This window comes from Chamaea fasciata, unplaced genomic scaffold, assembly GCF_029207755.1.
Source record: "Chamaea fasciata isolate MVZ Bird 193981 ecotype frontalis unplaced genomic scaffold, bChaFas1.0.hap1 SCAF_5, whole genome shotgun sequence".
NCBI classification, from domain to species: domain Eukaryota; kingdom Metazoa; phylum Chordata; class Aves; order Passeriformes; family Sylviidae; genus Chamaea; species Chamaea fasciata.
The window spans coordinates 34,842,289-34,858,699 of record NW_027094090.1 but is presented as its reverse complement, the minus strand read 5'-3'; the positions used below and the strand labels follow the sequence as shown (position 1 = coordinate 34,858,699).

General features: G+C 35.9%; 1 protein-coding gene across 2 annotated transcripts in view; it reads right to left on the bottom strand.

Moving 5' to 3' along the window:
* Positions 1-4,996: 4,996 nt before the first annotated feature.
* Positions 4,997-16,411, bottom strand: part of RAP1B (RAP1B, member of RAS oncogene family) — a 31,053-nt gene continuing 19,638 nt past the window's right edge. For both annotated transcript variants that reach the window (XM_066183213.1, XM_066183214.1), the window contains exons 3-8: positions 15,681-15,749; positions 12,804-12,860; positions 11,584-11,724; positions 9,509-9,652; positions 7,661-7,776; positions 4,997-6,218 (exon numbers count right to left, since the gene is read on the bottom strand). In XM_066183213.1, the coding sequence (XP_066039310.1) occupies positions 7,690-7,776; positions 9,509-9,652; positions 11,584-11,724; positions 12,804-12,860; positions 15,681-15,749 (498 nt within the window). In that variant the 3' untranslated portion in view covers positions 4,997-6,218; positions 7,661-7,689. The remainder of the gene's footprint in view (positions 6,219-7,660; positions 7,777-9,508; positions 9,653-11,583; positions 11,725-12,803; positions 12,861-15,680; positions 15,750-16,411) is intronic.

Genomic DNA, 16,411 nt, shown 5'->3' with positions numbered 1-16,411 from the left:
CAAGTTTATTCAAACCAATGACAGATGAGAACAAAGCAAAGGAAGTAAGTCTGAAGAGAAATTAAGAAGGCAGGATGCATACTTAAAAAAAACAAACAAAAAACAACAAGCCCAAACCCAACAAACCTGTAAAAGATTGAAAGATTTGGGCCTTTGAGAGAACTTGTCTCAGAATGTACAGCCTCTCCTAAGTGCAGACTGGGGAAGCACCTGAGAGGCTCCAGTGAGGAGGCAAGGCAGGGGGAACTGGATAAAAACCTGGAGGTGTGTTTCAGTACTTTTTGACTAGCATCCCATTTCATATTCATCTACCAAGATGGAAATAGGGGAAAAAAAATGAAGAAAAAAACCCCTGGAAATCTCATGAAAGGGTCTTTTGCCTTCAAGAAGCAGAAGGGAATGCATTTTTTTTTTCAATCAGTGATATAAAGGACTCTAAATTCAAATTTATAATTAAAATTCCTGAATCTGTCCTAAAGTTTCACATATTTGCATCAGATACGCTGATCTTAATGCCAGTTGTTACCATAATAGCAGGGGAGGTAGCACTGTTCCTTAGAGGCAGGACACCCTAAGGTGACCCTGCAGCCAGCACAACACGGAAACCTGGCATATTTACTGCCGATGCCTAAGGTTCCTCTGCTCCCTACTGCCTTTCTGCAAAGTTAACAGAGCCTACAGGATGTACTAGGTTAATTTTAATCTAGTATATCCTGAACTTCAAATAAGTAAACTAACTCAAAACTCCAGTTACCCTTTACAAAGTACATTTTAAGACAGCTTATGAATTAAATAATTTTTCTTAATGCCCTGCTAAGCTGCGTATGTGCTATCTGCATATACAAAAACGTTAATCCGGAATTACCAAAAGCAAGAGCTCAACAAAGTTCATGTGCAATGTGTGACAGCAGCACAACTGCACTCGGTACAAAGAAAAATGGAAACTACACTGTACCTTGCCTTTTTGCAAGAGAAGCAAAACGGTTTGTGTTTTAGCCCATCTTTTCTTGGCTGAAACACATTCCTGGAAGTGTGTAATTTTTTTTAAATTTAAATGCATGGAAACTTTAAAAAAAAACTAATCTCAAGAATTTAAGTAAGATGTTCATGTGATTGCTTAGTATTTAGATACATCTTGACTCTCCAAATGTTTGCTGTTTCTTACCAAAACAAATTGATGCTCATGTTCTTTCTATTGAGGCAGCTCAGCTAAAAGCATTTTTTAAAAATTAAACAGGAAAAAGAAAGAGACAAATTTGTAACTCATTTTATTTGTGTCTGAAAATCATGACAGTACTGCCAAGGGTCTTTGTTGCTCTTGGGTGCATTACAAGCAGTAAACACAGCTGATGAGAGCTGGGATTTCACATGTAGAGATTTTTTTGTACTTAGTACGGGAGTGAAGCTACTGAGTCCTCCCTACTAGATTTGGAAGGTTAAAATGCCACACAGTATGAAAAGGTAAAGTATACTGACAAAAGAAGGAACTGCAACGTCCACTTGGATTTCACTCAGTATTCAAGATTGCAGAAATGCCCCATGCCTCCAAGTTCATGGTAAACAAAAGACATTACATGAATTAATTAGAAATGACAGTGGTTCATAAATGAAGCTCGCCCCAGTCACAACTTCAAAAAAAAAAAAATCCTGATGATAGTAAACTTCTTAAAACAATGAAGCTGTAGAGCTTGTTGTTTGGCAGAATTAGGATCTCTTGAGACTGACGTGAGTACGGTGGAACTGCAAAGACATTCTTTTATCCATTCACAAATCTCTCCCTAAAGAGCAACTCTTTGAAAACAGGAAGTCACTCTCTGCTTGATGACTCAAACTTCTGAAAATAAATGGTTTTGGAGGTTATTTAAAACAAACAAACAAACAAACAATGCCGCCCCTCGCCCCAAAAACACAGCAAAATACACGTTATTTGAAGCCCAGATATTGAAACACCGTGAACAAAATCAAGACTACGAAACAACTTTGTTTGTCTTTTTGTTCAAGACTCAGAATGTATAGTTTTCCACAAATATAAGCATCATTCCAGAGTTTACTGTATAAAATGAAAAAGGTAGATAAGGTTTTAGAAGTCTTCAAGTTGTTCATAAGCCTTTGAAAGAAAAGCACAACGTGCTTGAGATTCAGAAATAAAAACCTAATTTAGTAACTCCGGTACTCTAATGCTACCTTAGAGAACGAATCACAACTGCTTTTTGTTATATGTTTAAAATCAACTTTTTATTTGTCCTTATTCTCCTCCCCACACACAGGCAAAATAAAAGCAATAAATTGAAATATAGCCTAATGCTGTTGGGACAGCAGTTTAAAATTGAACAAAAAGCTTTTTGTCTACACTTGGCTGCATCATCAAATTAGAATTTAAAAAGTGCTACATAGCTGTAACATAGACTATTTTTTGACCATTCACATCTAGTATAACTTTTTACTGTCGATATGTTTAAACTGAAGTCTATCTAGAACTAGTACAGTATTGTGGCCAAACTTCTTCCCAACTAACCTGTTTTCAAAACTGGCAAAGATTAGAAAACTTGGGGGAAAAAAATCATGATGTTTGATTCATCCAGTTTGTTGACAGCATTTTAAAAGAAGAAAAATTCTCACATTTACTTTGCTACTTACACCTGAAAGAAAACTGCAATTCTACTGAAAACATTTTAATCCAAATTTTAAACTCCTGCCACCTTTCATTTCTAGCATCACAGAACCAGTATGTCTTATTAAAGAACTGTAATATCTAACTCCGCAATACTTTTCCAGAATTTAAGTCTCTTATACAGGAGAGCAGTAGTTTGAGCTTACACTTAGTTCATTTGGACATCTGAAAACATCTTGCAATGTCTCAAAATAGTCTTCTAAGTCAGGCAAGTAACATTCATTTCACAGAATAATTTGAGAATGAAAAAGGGCACTAGGATAAGGTAAGATGTAACAGAAATGTACATTGCAAGGAAAGAGTCTTAAAACGAAGAGTGCAATTCCATTAAATAATACTTCTGTACTACTTTTTCCATAGAAGGCTCAGACTTTAAATACTGACATATATCAGTTTCAGATTAGAGAGGAAATAAAACAGTGTGCACTGTAAGCATATGCTAACTTTACAAGCAGTAAAACGTGTATTAACACCGAATTTGCAAAAATGCCTGCATTAGTTCTCAAAATGGGAGTTACGCACGTTTTCATCCAAAGCTTTAGGAGAAATGTTCGTTTCTGTACAAGTAGTTCTAGCATGAACTTCATAAGCATTGGTATGTAACAGAAGTGTCTTGGAGTTACGTAAAGTTTGTTCAAAAATCTCAGCAGACAGGATTCTTTTCTAGAATTGGTAACTGCTTACATAGTTCCAATTCCCATGGGGAACTGGGTGCTCACTTCCTCAGCGGGAACAGCTTTTTCCACCACAATTATTTAGACACAAAGAGAATTCTTACGTGTTTTTCTTTACACTTCATCATTTCATTAGCAACATTTTGTCAAGCATCTTCCCTTTAACAACTGGGACACTGTTCACTTGAAGCTTGCCTAAATTTTCAAGACTACCAGGGTTTAGGTGTTACCTGGGTTACAATGTGCTGGCTTTACATATCTGACATAAGTTCTAAATACAGGGAGGAGGGAACATATTTCCCTTCTTTAGCACAATCTTTAGATGTTAAAGCCTAGAAATTCTGAAAATTTTACTTCCTTAAGGGTTTGATCCAACTGAATACCTCTAATGCTGAGGAACAGAAACACCAAGAATCCTTCAGTACAGAGCCTTTTAGGACAAAGTCTGATCTTCCCTGTCAATAGTATTCTTTGGCTGGACACCAAGATCAGACCAAGGCCCCTTCTATGAAGTTTTTAAAGAATTTTCTCTCACTCCCACCCAATGCCATCTGTACAGCTGCCTGGAAAAGAAACACATTAAAAAGACCAATAAAAGGACAGCAGGGACATAAAAGTGTTACAAGACCTGAATAAGAAGAGGTTGGAAATGAAGGAAGAAAAATTCTGATTAGCTCACCAAAGAAGGTAGGTACCTAGTGAAAAAAGAACTAGGGCATCTACTGCTCCAGTCTCCTCTCCTCTGGGGACCAAGCAGGATGGAGAGATCATCACATATTACAGTTTCTAATGATAAATGAAAAGGAATTTCAGTCTTAAATCTGGCTCTGCACAGTAGAAGTGTATTACCTCCATTAAACAATGGTGATGACTGATGAAATTACCAGCAGGAGGGATCAGCTGGGCTCCTGAATTCACTTTGGGCAACATAAACTATCTCAAAGCCTACCAGTATTACCTAAACTAATCTGATTGAATTTGCAGGAATGAATTAGAACAAGCTCTCTGATAATTCTGTGCCAGAGAAACAGAAGGTACCAAGTATCTTCTGGGTGTGACATTAATTTTCAGCAGTACAGCCAAGATCAGGAAATCATATACAGTCCATGCATTCCACTTCTCAGTCCAACGCTATTAACAGGTATTTCAAGTCTGAAAAATTCTACACTCAATACCGCAAGAATGCTCTTCTGCAGATTTCCTTAAAAGCAAACAAGTAAGGTTTGGTTCATGCAGAATAATCATTCTGTCTCCCAAGATTTTTTTTGCCAGACTAAGTAGATTTTAACAATTAATCCTTGCTGGAAAGAAAGAAAATAGCAGGCAACATATTTGAAAGTTTCCAAAACAGCCATTGATAGTGTAACCTTTGAAGACAGGTATTTTTCTGTTAGACTTTTCCTTTTGTTAGAGCTTGGAATATTCCAAGTCCAGAAATAAATGGAATTTCATTCAGTCAGAAATTCATTCACACATGGGATACCATTAGAAAAAATATCTATGGCATGTATTTGTCAGAAAACAAAGACATAGGGGTTCTTCTTCATCCTAAGATGTATGAATCTGCACTGTGCAAGAGATTTAAAAATCAATATTTACTAGCACTACTAAAACACAGAACATTCAAGTAGTATAACTGTAATGCAAGCCCTTGCATGGCAATCCAAATTTATTGAACTACTGATGCTAAGTCATACAAAATTGCACCACTTTAATTAAGGCTTTTAGTTTACATTTGGCCACCTCAAAGCAGTTGTAACATTAGGTTGGTCAATTTAAATACTGTGGCTCCCTGTTGGATATACACACAATCTTTACACCCAAACGTTAATGCATACAAAGCAACAAGGCATTGTTAAATAAATCAGCAAAAGTTAATTACTGCAACTTAGGCCCTGTGACCAATTACACATGATTAAAATTACTTCCCACATTCACATCCACAGTACTCTTCCACCATTTAACATCTCAACCAAAACGTTACACATGTAAAACAATCACTAACAGGCAAAAGTACTAAACCTGTATATTTGGTATTGCAAATACACTTATGCATGAGCAAGCAAGGGAATTCACAGTGAGAATCTACAGCTGCAGAAGCCCGAAAATGATTTACAAAAAATTGTTAAATCATTAAAAAATTGTCTTAAAATATACACTTCTTGTTGTAGACCCCCACTGTACACACAACTATAAACATTGTTCCCTATGTAAACAAGGAAAAGGAAACATACAATAAAAGGTTGAAAAGTCTGGACATTTCCTTCCCAACAGATATTAAAGGCCATGTCTTTAGTCAGACGTTATACTGAAAGGACTCTTAAAGACTAGGTCACTGTCTCCACAGGTTTTTCCTAAAATTAAAAAACTATATAGCCGTTGTGTTAATCAAAGCGCTTTTGTACAATACGATGATGATGATGATCCTGTATTTCTTTAAAAAAGTTACAATAAGCTACAAATACCGATGAAGCAAAGTTATCTGGAGTAGTCTATATAGGAGCTCTTTGGACTTTCTTTTATTATGCTAAAATAGTGGTGCTTTTAGGATTTACATTATTGTACTCTCCAATAGAAAGTGGGGATTGTTGAAGTATACAGTACACAGTTTTCATACATGTACAACATTGGTGGATGAACAATGTCTCTTATCGGTAATACTGGATGTAGGCTCTGGTTTTACCAGTTGCATACACAGAATATTTAGAAGTAAAAATCTCTCATGACACTGGAAAGTGATAGAATGTGCAAACTGATGTAGCTTTCATCCATTTCTTAAAGGGTACCACCACAGGAAAGTCCATTTAAGATGTTGGTAGGTTTAATAAAGTTGGAATGCTGGCACTGTTGAATTGGGCAACAGTTCTTCAGACCTGTAACAACAAAACAAGGGATTAGTATTAGTAACAACTATTTGTCCTTGCTCTTTGCTTAAAACAGCTACAGCAGGAACTAGCAAAGTTCCTGACAAACAGAAAACTACCTTAACACTAATCATACACTTCCTACTGTACACATACAAAAACCAGACTATCGCAATTATTATCCTTACTGGATTAGGAGACATAGAGGAATCCAGGCTGCATTGTGGAAGTAATATGTGATTGATGGGACTAGTTTTGCTTACAGCATGACAGTTCCCATGGTTTTAAAAACAAGCACAATTGAAGGATGAAAGCTCCTGAATCAAAAGTCCCACTAAGGAAATGGAGCAACCATTCCTGCCACCCTCAGCTAATGCTTTTGGAACCATTTTTTTTCTACTTTTAACTGATCTAAGTTGTTCAAACTAAGGAGCTTTTAATATACCAAAAAAAAAATTACATATGGCACTACCTGATTATTAAAGAAAACCTACGATTTCTGGCAGTGACATGTCCTAATAGGATCCTTCAGTACATCCAATAGGTCTACGGATCCCAGTACTGAAGTACCTGCAGCACTGTATGTTCAATAACATTGAAGGAAAGGGATGCAGCTTTGATGATGTCAGGTCAATCAAGACAGACCACTGCCCATACTAAGACATGGAAATGGAGAGAGAGAAAACAACCTGCCCAGAAACCCCCCAAAAAATCTGCAGAAAAAAATCCATGCCTCCTGACTAACTTCTGGAAAGGCTTGCCTAAAGAGCAGGCTGGAGCTTGCTTTATCCTTCAGCACCATTCTTTGTGCACATATTAAGTCACGTAGAAATTTAGCCAACTGCAAACAAGTAAGAAATTGATCTAGTAACCAATAGCTTCAGGTAAAATATTTCAAGTGTTACAATGATCACTTCACCTTTCTCATCCAAATATTACAATTTAATAATTAAGATTTGGCCTCCAAAATATCCACACAATCTCAAGAAAGGAAGCTAAATTCCTTTGACATCACACAAGCATATGCAGGAGTTCAAAGCAGAAAGAGACACCAGCATGCAAACTACAATATTGTACTGTGTGCATATTCCAGATAACTCCAGATAACTGAGCTCTTGCAGTATATTCCATTAGGCTTTAAAAGAGAAAACCACATTTCCAAAAGCTTTGAAATATCAGAGAAAGCACTGTTAATTTGAACTCTACCAGCACCTTAAAGCTTGGAAAAAAAACCAAACCCATACTAGTGTGAACAGTGTATCTTGCACATATTTGTAGTTCTGACTTTGAAATGGCAAAATAAAGACCACAGACATTTCTATGATAATGTAAATCAATAGTTTTCAATGCTGTTCTGCATCAACAGCTACCACAGCTGTTTAGGATTTTTTTAGTTGTTGTTTTGTTTGTTTTGAATAGCCATAATGCATAGAAAAATTTAAAATGTTTACCTGGCTCAGAGCTACAGTACAGCTATGCATTAAAGTAGCTGACATGATGACTTTTTGCGTGCTTTTCCAGGCACCGGAGTTTTTCTATTAATTTGTCGCACAAGGTCATAAAATATCTGAAAAGACAGAAATCAGTTGATTATGGATATTAGGAGGCTTCTCTTATAACCTCGAGCCTTGAATTTTCACACATAATGCACTCACATACTCAAGAACCCCTGAAAATACTTAGCTACCACAAAGCTGCAAAGTTAAATTGTATGCTTATTTAGTAATTGGTTGGGGTTTTTTTTCTTGCTTAAGATAATTGTCTGCAAAGGATTCTACAGTTTCAAAGAAGCAAACTGGAAAGACATCTATAACCCACAGCCATTTAATCTCTGGTTCAAACTCATCTGAACTCACATGAAAAAATGCCACAATGATCAACTACTCTATGGTATTACTTTGCAGTTTAGCAGTAAGGTCAAGAAACAGGTCACAGCTTTCTTCTAACTCAAATCACTCTTAGGATATTCTTATAAAGAACATTCTAATAAGTTCTAACAACACATTTTTCATGGTAACTCACATACACTACATATTCAATAATAGTCCCTTGTACTTGAATGAGATCATGGTTTTCCAGATACTTAAGAAATACCGAAGTCTAAAGAACTAATTCCACCTCTCTAGACCTACAGCATGACAGAAACACAAAATTTCCTAGAAAAGTAACTCATTTATGCAACTCTCACACTTTGAGCCTCCTAGAATTCTAAGTAGAACATGATTTTTTTGAAAGGTTAATTTAAAACAAATCAACATACAACATTTCAACAGCGTCTGTTTCATTCATAATTGACATTGCTCCAATTACTTCTGCATCTCATAAACTAAGGAAGCCCTCATGCTAAAGGCATCCTGGCACTTTCCTAAGCACTGGCTGCAAAGTAGCAAATGTTCCAAAAAGGGCTTACAGTATTTCCTGGAAGTTCTAGTTTATTGAACATACGACTTTTATACTGTTACGGTGATTAATTTGAATTTTAAAAAAAGTCAGTGGCTTCCAGAAATTCCCAACTAATTAAACACACATTACTTATTTTAAAAATCATCTGTGTCAAAACCACCATACTGTTTTGATAACTTGCAAGTCTTGCACAGAGGCCCTTTCAACTTGACTGATGCCGCCAACGTTTTCCAGATGACCTAATGAACTGTATGACTTATCATAAAATTCAAGCTGTTCCAGAAATGTACATAGTAACACAGCTTTTTTTTTCTAAAATTTTTGTATCCCTTTCTTTATGCTGGCAAATCCCCAAAATGCATGCATTTGATTAATTGTCTAGCTCCTGTAAAATAAACAAGTACATATATAGTAGAGAGGATTTTGCATCCCTTTTACTTTACAGAGCAGCTAGTTTTAACAAAACTTTTAATAGCTTTTGTACTCACAATCTCAAACAGTGTTAACAACAAATAACTTAAATCAAGTAGTTTCAGTGACTTAACTCTCTTAAAGGTCTTTAAAAAAAGAAGTCTAGCAGTACAATCTCAATTGATAGAGATTGTATCAACTAAAGAATGGAACATGAGAGAAATATTTATCCCAAATTCATACAAAGATAATTTGAAAATTACATTAATTACACTAAAAATCAATATAATTTGAAAACATGCCATGTCAAAGCTAAACACATCCCTTAACCTGAACATCTCACAATAGCAGGGTACAGTTTTGTCCATTACAGTGAATATTATTCATGATTTTTTTAGTTTTTTTCCTTGATAAACAGTAAATGGTTATCAGGACAGTGTCCCCATTCTTCTACACCTCTCCCCACCACAGATAAAATGCCTTACCTCGTTAACGTTTATCTTTGATTTTGCAGAAGACTCTAAGAATGCACAGTTATTCCATTGCCTTGCTAGGTTCTGACCTTGTTCCTTTCCCACAACTCTTTCATCTTCTAAGTCACACTTATTGCCAACCAGAATCATAGGGACCTAAAAAACAATTCAATGCCAACGAAGAAACAATTGAAAATTTTCAATGGCACAATGTAAATGCACACCTAAAAGCCATCTGATTCCTTAGAGAACCCTGATTTTCAGAATAATCAAGCTCTGGTATAACTAAAACTTAAGTTTACAGCTGTGTGATATTTCAATCTTCAAATGGAAGTGACTGCATTTTGGCTGGCTTTTGGCATGGTAATACGAGGAATGGTCTGAAGATTTCATGCACTGCCAATTAAGCAAATTTCAAGGTTTTTTAGAGGACTTAATGAGATCTCATTTTTAGATGTTTGAGGTATCAAGAAGCCTACTGAAGAATTTACCAAATGATTCTTACAAATCCCAAAATCCTGGAAACTGTCGTATACTGGGTAGCATGATGAAAGATGCTGAAGCTCCTTTCACCATTCCTCTACTCTCAGCATATCACACAGTTCTTATCAGCAAGCTACAGCACACAGAGAAAAGGAACATGCTACCTTACCAACTACAGAAAATGCTGATTGAGCTTTGTAGCAAGAAAACATCATCATCTATTTTTTCCCCCCATTCATTTCTTTTACTAATTTAAGGACATAGTTAAAGTCCTCACAGATTCATGTGTTGACTAAAGTTTTATGATATTTTGACCATTTCATTTCCCCCCACCAAGAAAGCAAGTCATGCCTAAGCTTTGGCATAAAAAAACCCTTTTTCTGTGAATTCTGATGGAAACTAAAGTTGAAACTTGAAGCTTATTATCCTTCTCCCGATTCTATGGAAAACCTTTCAGGACTGAGGGGTGTCTTCTAAAAAATACAGTTCTAAGGAAATATCTCCAAAATTATACTAATCAGCATAAATATAACACACAAAGTAAGATTTTAAATATCATCACATTTATCTTGGTTTTATGGTACAAAACTAATTTCATAGTAACCAAGGCTATAACTTGGTAGGTTGTGGATGGGAAGGTCCATGAAACTTTAATAATAATGTTCTGAGACACATTTGTGAAAATGTGCAATAAATTGCTCCAAGAAGAAATCTTCTGAACATAGGTAAGACCTGCAAGTGCTTATGGTCAAGGAAGTGCAAGGTGGTTTGTATTTAAAAAGTCTTAATACACTTCTCTGAAATGGAAATGGTTAATATCTGTGTCTGCTGACAGCAGAAGCATATGCAGATACATGCAGTAAGGAATGTATCAAACTGATAGAAGATTGCATAAACACAGTTTAAATGAGACGATGATCATGCTTAAAAACCATTCATTGCTTATTTTTTTTCTTCAAGAAGGTAGATTTTCTGCCTGAAGGCTACGAGGTGTTTCGGTTAAAAACACACTCTTACTGCTGTTTTCACCTTTGAAATACTTCTTTCCTTTATTAGGGGACCAAGCATTCACTTCCTCCAACTGCCATAAGGTTCTTTCCATCATTTCTAAAAAATGTTTTAGCCTCACTTTACAGCTTTAATAATGCTAAGAGATGCATAATAGAAATTGTGTGGAAATAGGATGACCAAACTTAATTGCGAACAGACAGACAAAATATGAAAGTTACATAACATGCAAGTTTAAAGGTTACAACTTAAAATTTTATGCTTTTAAAATACCATAAACAATAGGGATATTGAACAGAAAACTTCATTCATAGTAATTAAGGCAACCATAGTTGCTTTAGAAATGTTCGCTGCAGTCTAATGAATAAAGTTATACCCAGTTTCACTTAAGGTATTTTAAAGAAAGGGATTAAACAACTCTTCATGTAACATGACAAGTTATATTTCTTCAGTTTACCTTAAGAGTTACATTTCTGTACTAAGCATCTACTGGTTCATACATCCTAACTTAAAACTTGGAGACCACCTGACCACGGTGTGTACACTGCAAGATGCTAATGAAATCTTTAAGTATCAAGAATTTTTAGAGATCTTACATCGTCAGTGTCTTTGACTCGAAGAATCTGTTCTCTTAGATCCTGTAAATCATTAAATGTGGACTGAGCTGTGATGGAATATACTAATGCAAAACCTTGTCCATTTTTCATGTACAGATCTCTCATCGCTGTAAACTGTTCCTGTAATTAAAAAAAAGACAGAGATGCTGTATTCAATTTGCATTTTACTTGCACACACTGCTGTAAACTGTGGGTCTAGTTTAGAGAAACTAGAGTAATTTCATTGGAGAGAAGTACAGTAGAAGGTACACTGTAATCTGTAGATTACAGAAGGTAAACTTCTCCTGAATCTCTAACACCAACATTTTCTCCATATCCAGATAGTGCCTTAAAATGGATCATAAAGTAAATGCATCCCTTCGGACACCAAATTTTGTAGTCTAGCCAATTTCCTATGTTTAACTCTACATTAATTTTCAAGGAGATGGACTAGGGGATGGAGATACTCAACAGACTTGTCACATTTCCTTGACTTCAGTGACAACTATGATATTGCATATAAAGACTTGCTTGTGCACTCTTACCAGTACAACTGTAGAATGGCATGTGCCTTTTTCGCATTGGCGACTTGGCTATCTGGTGCCTGATCAATCACTGCCTGTCCCTTGCTGTATGTCAGATGAAAAGTGCAATTTATTTCTAGAAAACAGCCACTCCATCCTACTATATCTTTACAGCGTATTCATGTAACAGGGAATTTAAATAAGTTACTACTGGACCAAATTACTGCCACACTTCAGAGAATACATGTTAAACTCCAAGAGTCTTGAGCTTAAACTCACTGGAATCAATAAAGGAAATTACTGGTTTCAGTAATTTTGGAACGAGTCAGAGAAAAACCTGACCAGTATGCAAAGGGTCAGCATAACCCTTTTGCTTTGAGCTCCTATAAGCTGACGGAAGCAATACTATTTTTATCCCAATGTCACAGCACATCTCACACACAAAAGAAAAAGGACATCAGAAGAAAGCACGTATTCTCTACAGCAACAGAAATCAAATCTCAGTGGCCAGTGGGTCCTAATTTTTTTCTGGGCAACAAACTTAAATCAAGAGCACCATCTCTTTAAATGCTCTATTTCTTTCCCTTGTTACAGAATATAAGCTCATGGGAAACTTGTAATTATTTTCTGCAATATTTAAGGGGTTTTTTTAAACACGCTGTATATCAGTATTTAGGAAAGTTGTTTTCTACGTACCGTTCCTGCAGTATCTAAGATTTCAAGCATACACTGTTGTGCATCTACTTCAACTTGCTGTCAGGAGAGAAAGATATGGTTAGAACTTTTCCCCTTGCAACTCTCCCCTCCAAAGACATCAGAGATTGTGTGATTTTTAATAAGCAAATTCATAATGCATAAAGCAACATAATGGCTTAAGAAGATTGTATGGATATACACTTTCAAAACAGCAGGAAGAAGCCTTTCGAAGAGCCCCAGTGACATTTTCAAATGCAGTGTCAGCAGCCAAGTACCGCTTTGCAAAGTGATTAGGGATTTTTGATTATTTAAAGGGAGGCTGCTAAATTTGTAATGATGGTTATCAGCAGCTAGCACAACTAATTTCCACTTGTTTCAGGGATCATCACAGATTGAAAGAAAAGTACAAGTGAAAGCCAGAAAACAGGATTGGCATACTAAGGCTCATTTAATAGTAATTTACATCTATAAGAGAGTAAGTAGTACATAGCAAACAATTAAACAGCCACCACTAGACGTGGTGTCCCCAAAACAAGCCTTTAGGAACGCTAATTAGAAAATTGACCCAGCTTAGAAAAGTTGGCAAAAAATGGAAAGCTTAAGAAGATAGAACAATTTCTGTATTCATTCCAGAGTTCCTCTGTGTAGTGGAAATACCTCAAAGAAATGGCCCTGAGAGGAGCAAAGCACATGGAAGCACCCTCAAGCTGTTTCAAGTGGACTACCCACATTTTTTAAAATTATTTTTCTTTCAAACTATTGGCAAACTTCCCTTGTTTCCATCTGCATGTAAAACTCCTAGTTAAAAGATTACCTCCTCTCCATTAATGCACTGTCACTAGTTTCATTTGCAACTGATCTTCTGTAACTAGATTTGAGCTGTGGATAGGGAAGGGGACTATTTTCCTTCCTTTCACACCTCCCCCATGTTTCCTATGGATTGTGATTCCTTAAAAATAAAGCCTATTTTAACAGGTATTGTTGCTGAAGTTCTTCAGCTAATTAAGCAGCATTCATTCACTTTATGAAGAAATATCTGGGGAATAAACCAAGGCATAAAGTTTCAAGATTTCAAGCTCAATTATTGGGCAAACAAGTCACATCCTCTCAACTTTAAATATTACAAAATTACATTTAATGTAAATAACATAAATATCATAAAATTACATTTAATGTAAATAACATAGAATTTCAACTGCCAAACCAACACATTTCGAAGTCAAGAAACAAGTTAGAATTGTAACTAACAGTGAGAAGGTGAAAATTACTATTACATAAAGTGTTGTCCAGACTTTAGCAAGACTTGAACAATCTGGCTGATTTGAAAAGAAGGATACCCAGAGTTATTTATCACTAGTTATTTCAGGAACAAACCTGAAAAGAATATAATAAATCTTTATTAGCAGCAGCAATTAAAAAAAAGTAGTTAACAAACGGCAAAATTTCGTAAGATGGCATTACTTTTTTAGGCTCCATGGACACAGACTTTGGAAAAATTCACCCAGCAAACATCATTGTTCTACTATGACCTTAAGAATGTAAATATGTAACAAAGGAAACACTTCACTTTAGTTCAGCCTGTGAATGTTTTTGGAGTCATTTACTGGGTAAATTACTTCGTATACTGGAGTATATACTGATAATTTACATTACCCAGCAAAGTCCCACACCAAACACTGAGATATTGCCAAAAATTCCTGCTTCTCTAACACAGAAAAAGTGTCAACATGGAATTTGGTTCTGCTATTGTGTCTTTAATAAGAGTTCTACCTTTGGCTGGAAGCCCACATACTTAGGAGAGACTTGGGTTTTTCCAACACACAGTTTATATGAGGTCTAAGAAAAGAGGTATGAAATTATTATTTTGCTCTCACTAATTCCTCTTCTGTTCAGAAGAGATTCTGGTGACGGCAGGCTGCAACAGCTCTTAATGCACCACCTTTGTCCCAATACAAATGTAGCTCAGTGCTGAAAGAGGAGGTCTTGCAGTTTGCCCATTCCCAGCTACAGTTTGTGCATCCTGCCTCCCTTGTATAGACACCAACGGTTTTGTGGCCACATGATAAGCAGCATCAGAGTATCAATGCATATGAAAAGTAATTCAGCTAAAAAAGACAGATAGATTTAGAAATTGACACAGCCAAAAAGTTCTCTCTTTCACCAAATGGTTAATGGTAGCAGTTTGCATATAAATTATCTTAGTCTGGAATCTTAATCGTGGTCTCAGGTGAAACTGAAAAGTGAGCAATATGGAGATTCAAGACCATGCAAGCAGAATCAGACTTTCAGCCTGTCATGCTGAAGACAGGAAGAGAGAAACTAACAGGCCACTTGCTGTAAATGCCTGTTCATTTATGACAGGTTTGTGTTAGCTTACTAATAAAACAACAACCCATCTAATGGAAGCATATCTAGCTATCATTTAAATTGTTATGAGTACAGTATGATAGATGCCTCCAGTGTTCTAAGGGTGTGAAGTTGTTTTTAGCTATTTTTCCAGTAGTAAAGCAGCTTAGTACCTCCAAGTCCAAATCTACCTGCAAATACTAACACATAAACAAACTAGTAATATTTATTATAAAATTAAAAAGTGGGAATGTTTTTGGTATTTTTTTTCAATCCATGTTCCCAACTCTGACAATGAAATAACCATTTTTTACTGACTAACCAGCAAGGTATTATGACTAAATGTTAAAAAGCTAGTCTTGAATTATTCCTTTTCAACAAACTTTAGGAGAACATTTGTATTTCAAACTTGTTATCTGGTTTAATATGGCATTATGAGGCATACCCATTTTCAAGCAGCGACTCAAATATTTGACAATGTGTGCTACAGCTTTAAGTTTCTGTAACACTAGAGAGGTCTTTTGTTCATACCTTTCTGTAGGAGTCTTCTATCGTAGGATCGTATTTTTCAACAAATATTCCTTGAACAAACTGTACAGTCTGCAACACAAAAGTTCTTGTAAGATCCTCTTGCTTAGCAACATTTTGTAAACATTGTACACAAATCACTGTTCTAGCCATATACTCTGTTATCCATAACATTTTTAAAGCAAATCAAATGGTTGTCATAACTATAATTTTAAGAAACAACAGAAAGTTAGATGTGTATGCCTATTTAAGTGTTAGATGAAGCAATGCTACACCTTCCTTTATCCACCATCACATCGAGGGTAAGAAGTAAAGCATGCATTGGATTTAAGGTTTGCCTAACTCTTAGAATCAGTATTAGTTTCTAGTTGACCAGGATACTATACAGCTGCACAGCTTTTACATTTGTGTTTAGAACTACTTCATCTTCTGCTACTTATCTGCCAGCACAGGAATTAGTCAAAAAACAACTGCCAGCCTTTACTAGTCGTAACTACACTCAGTAGGCTGTTCCTGTGTACCTAGCAAGAAGGACGTTTTTAGCACAAGTCAAATGGAACTTAAGACTCAATGGCCAAGCCAGGGCAGGCACATTCAAATCCAGAAATGCTGCAGTGAGATAAAGAATTCAGAGGTGAACGAAAATGTTGCTTCACAATCTTAACATGATTTGTCATTTAAGATTTCTTTATGAATTGCTGCAAAAGGGAATACTTCTTATTCAAGGGAGTGGG